This window comes from Echinops telfairi, unplaced genomic scaffold, assembly GCF_000313985.2.
Source record: "Echinops telfairi isolate 266 unplaced genomic scaffold, ASM31398v2 ScPeMD7_70;HRSCAF=299, whole genome shotgun sequence".
Classification (NCBI taxonomy): domain Eukaryota; kingdom Metazoa; phylum Chordata; class Mammalia; order Afrosoricida; family Tenrecidae; genus Echinops; species Echinops telfairi.
The window spans coordinates 63,771,234-63,775,622 of NW_022103968.1; the positions used below are offsets into that span (position 1 = coordinate 63,771,234).

At 60.8% G+C, this 4,389-nt stretch overlaps 1 protein-coding gene across 1 annotated transcript in view; it reads left to right on the forward strand.

Moving 5' to 3' along the window:
• LOC123521851 (cadherin-23-like) overlaps nucleotides 1-4,389 on the forward strand; it is a 48,543-nt gene that overhangs the window by 5,972 nt on the left and 38,182 nt on the right. The window contains exons 3-4 of the mRNA XM_045291691.1: nucleotides 2,061-2,133; nucleotides 3,227-3,343. Coding sequence (XP_045147626.1) covers nucleotides 2,061-2,133; nucleotides 3,227-3,343 — 190 coding nt within the window. The remainder of the gene's footprint in view (nucleotides 1-2,060; nucleotides 2,134-3,226; nucleotides 3,344-4,389) is intronic.

Here is a 4,389-nt window from a genome sequence, read left to right on the forward strand (position 1 = left end):
CGGCAGTGTCCGCGCCCACCCTTGAAAAGGTCACCGCCTTCAGGATGATTTTGCATGTGGGTGATTTTTAAGTAGCTGTCACTTGGCTCAGCTGCCTCCCTCCGCCAAAGGGGTTTTCTCTCAAGTGAAAAGAAAAAGGAAAGGGGAAAAATCCAGCTGCTGCTGCTGAAGTGGTTGGTGGTGGCACTTGGGCGCAGGGTGGGGTGGGGACGTGGGGAGGCAGCGCCGGAGTCAGAGCTCGGAAGGAAGGAGGGGCCAGCGAGGAGTGCTGGCGATTCCTTCTCATCCACTGCTTGTTGGTTTTTAATAAAGAAGTCAAACTCGGTTTGTAGATTTCCCATTAGGGGACAATAAGCTTTCAGAGCGGGAGCCACTGAATTAGAACTAATAGCGGATGCAGCGCCAGGATCCGGGGAAATATCACCGCTAATAAGTTCCTGCCTCGTTCTCTGTCACTGACGTCCGCCGCGCTGTTCCGCGCAGCCGAGTAGAAGGCTTAAATACACACCTCTCTGGGCACCTATGCCACATCACGGGCCAGGGCCAAGTGAGACCACAGACCAGTGGCTCTCTGAGGTTGAGGAGAGGGCCAGGGTGCAGCCCAGAGCCAAGGACGGGTAGGAAGCTCACTGGCATGGAACCTGTCCTGACGCGTAGCGCCCCATCGGGCAGGGTAGCACTGCCCCTGTGTGTCCGAGACTGCGGCTGTTGGCAGGAGTAGAGAACCCCATCCTTCCCCCTTGCAGCAGCTGGTGGTCTCCAACTCCTGACCTTGCACTTCGCAGCCCACTGCACCACCAGGGGGAAAGGGACCCTGAGCCCCCAGCAGGTGGGTTCTCTGAAGCCCCAGGGTGCGCGGCAGGCAACCTTGGCTCCCGTCTCCCCCAGGCTGGCTCAGCCATCATGCCTGCAGCTCTGGGCACCGGGCAGACCTCTTGACTGCAAAGAGCTTCCAGTTCCGGGGGAGAAGCCTGGACCAGTCCTGATGCCATCCGTGGGTTTTCTGACTCCTGGAGCCCCCGTGGGGTCACCCCCATGGGGTCTTCTTGATTGTCATGTGATGGAAGTAGATTCCCAGGCCTTCCTTCCGCAGTGCAGCTGCACAGGTTTAAGTTAGGAGTGGGCTGCCACCTAGAGACTGCCTGGTGGGGGAGGAGTAGGTGACTGAGTGTGACCCCTGAGCCCCTCAGGAGCCGCCCTTAGCTGGCCCCGCAGCAGAGGGGAAAACTGAGTCCTGTGGGCCAGCAGGGCTCCCTCCAACAGGGGACAGGAGGCCTCTCGCTGGGTGATTGCAAAAGGCAGTGGCAAGGATGAGGGTCCTTTACATCAAGGAAGTTCTCCTCTGATTGAGGGGGGCGAGGGCAGGGGACGGAAGAAGCATGGGAGCGGGAGAGACAGCTGCGGTTTCTGGGCCTCCTTCCCAGAGGGGCCACCCACCCTGCCTGGCGCAGCCCCCACAGCCACACCGCACCCCCTAGCCATGGTCCCTTCTCACCTGGTCACCAGTGATGGCACCGCATGGAGGCTCCCTCCTGCAGAGCTGGCAGGTGGCCTGGCTGTGGGCAAGGGGTCTGGCTGGGACTGCTTGCAGCCAGCCCGGGGCCGGGCTCAGGCCATGTGCCCCCTGTGGGGTGCTCAAACGTCTGGCTCTCCTGGGTTGGGGAGCTCCTCTCCCTTGGTTTCCAGAGGGGTTCCCGGAGCCTCCCTTCCACCGTCACCCGGCTGGGCGGGCCGGTCGTGGAGGTGGTCAAGTGAGGGTAGGCGTGCAGCTGGGAACCAGGACAGATAAGGAGGCTGGGAAGAACTTGGGGAGCAGAATTATGGGCAATTCTAACAGCTGCCTCCTGCCCCTCCTTGACCTCCTCCATCTCCTCACCCTTCACTGACTCTGGGTGTCTTCCCAAGACCTGTCCTTCCTCCTTGAATCACAGCCCAGTCAGAAGGACCCTGACCACTCCGGTAGCCCAGCCAGGCGCATCCTGCCCCTGGGTGCCAGTCTTGGGGAGGTGCCAGGCCTGCCTGCCTCTCAGCTCCTTCCAGCCTGTCTGTCTTCCTTCCAGGATGAGAACGACAACCCGCCCACCTTCAGCAGGCCCGCCTACTTCGTCTCTGTGCTGGAGAACATCATGGCAGGTGCGCGTGCCCGGCACGGAGACCGGTGGGGTGGACGTTCCTTGTGTCTGTGTCCTGTGTCCACACATTCTGCGACAAACGAAGGGGGCCTTTCGAGAGGTCCAATGCCTGCCATCCAGCAGCTGTTGACAAAGCCCCCACAATGTGCAGCTGCCCCCCCTGGGCAGACCTGTAGCTTGTCCTTGAGGTCCATCTGCCCAGGAGGCTGCAGTGGGGACCATTAGGCCTGGGCCTCACCAAGCTAGCAGCCCCTTCCTAATCCGGGGGTTGGGGAGGGGGAGGGGGGGTAGTGTAGAGGGAAGTGGGCTGCCTCCCCATTGGAGGACTGCTCCTGCTTTGACCCAAGAAGGTTTCCTCCTGGGCTCCGCCCGGGTGAAACGCAGCCACCTCCATCTGCAGGGCCCCGTGTAAAATGCAGGGATGAGCTCCTTGCCCACAGGCCTTTAGGAATTTCAGGACACTGAGCAGGGCCCTTCTTGGCGTGGGACCCTGGGGACTGCAGAATGGGGGCCCAGGCTGGGGGGATGCTTCTGGGAGTCTGTGCCCCAGCAGGCAGGCTGGGCGGCAGGAAGTGAGTGTGAGCCGGAATCTCAGAGGGCAGGGCCTCGGCTCGGGGGAAGGCTGACCCAACCAGGAAGCCCAGAGGTGGGGGCGGAAGGGCTGTAGCCAGCCGTGAAAGGGGAAATCAAAGCCGTGTGGTCCCACTGGTGAAGAAGATAAAATGAGCTGGAAATTAGGACGATAAATGTAGATGGGTTTAATAGGGAGCTTCATTTCTTTTAGACTCGAAGTTAAAGCAGATAACTTGATGGTGTTTAATGCGGTGACCAGTCAGGCCAAGCTGGAGGCCAGGCTGTGGTCTGCCCGCGACCTGTATCCCCGTCCTCAACAGCCCTGCCCCCACACAGTCCAAGGAACTCAGCCACAGGCGTGTCAGCTAAGCCTGGACATCTCTGGGACACCCCAGCAAGGAGGGGGGGGGGCTTTTGGCTCTCTGGGGGGGGCTGGTCACCAGGAGGAAGGCGCTCGTGTCCTGCTCAATGGCCTGGGGCTGTGAGCCCAGGGTGAGCAGCCCCTGCTTGTCTCCTGGCAGGTGCCACGGTGCTGCTCCTGAACGCCACGGACCTGGACCGCTCCCGGGAGTACGGCCAGGAGTCTGTCATCTACTCCTTAGAGGGCTCCTCCCAGTTTCGGATCAACGCCCGCTCTGGTGAGCCCCGCTCGGCCCCTCCTCTGAGCTCTGGGCCTCCCACCCCCACCCCCACTCCCTCCAGCCCCTTGCTGTAAGCACGTCAGCTCTGAACACCTGCTCCCATCTTCCCACCACTGAGAGCAAGGATGCCTGGCCTGGCCCCAAACCCCAACAACCCACAGCATGAGTTTATCTGCTAAAGAAAGACAAGGCCGAAGATGTCTCAAATGTGTGACAAAGACCCGATGGCATGCCACTCAGCGGGGACACCTCTGCTCAACCCTAGAGCCCCCACCCCTGCCCACCCCACCCCCCGTCAGCTGCTGACCCCTTCTCCGACCCCGGCTCCTCCTCCTAGCGCAGCTGTAGGCCTTGGGCAGGTTGTGCTCTGTGCCACGCTGTCCCCATCTATCAAACGTTGTCACTGTTGTCAGCTGTTGCCCAACAGATCCCCGACTCAGGCCGACTCAAGGCACTAAGGGACTGGGCTGCTGGGATCCACAGGTTTTTATTGGATGATTTATTTTTGGAGCTATAGCATCAGGCCTGTCTTCCTAGTCTGCCTTCGCCTGGAAGCTCTGCTGCCACGTGTTCACCCTCACTCACGGCACTCACGCCAGCATGCAAGCCTCCACGGATGGAGTACGGCCATGGCCTGCGTGAAGAGCCCGGGCCAGAAACCGAACCCGAGTCCCTGTGTGGACGGCGAGAGCCTTCCTTCCCGCTGACCCCCCACCTATAAAGGGAGGGGGTCATATTCGGGCTGGGGATTCAATGAGTTATTCCAGGGTGTACACGTGCCCTCGTCCGTGGAGTTTAACAAGCGCTAACAAAATTACATCACCACTGCCGCGATGACCCTTTCTGGCTCTTCATCTAGAGCCCTCTGCCCGGGCACCCTGCGCCACCCTCTAACTTCCTGCCACCCTGCACCACCCTCTAACTCTTCCTGCCACCCTACGCCACCCTCTAATGCTTCCTGCCACCCTACGCCACCCTCTAACTCTTCCTGCCACCCTACGCCACCCTCTAACGCTTCCTGCCACCCTACGCCACCCTCTAAC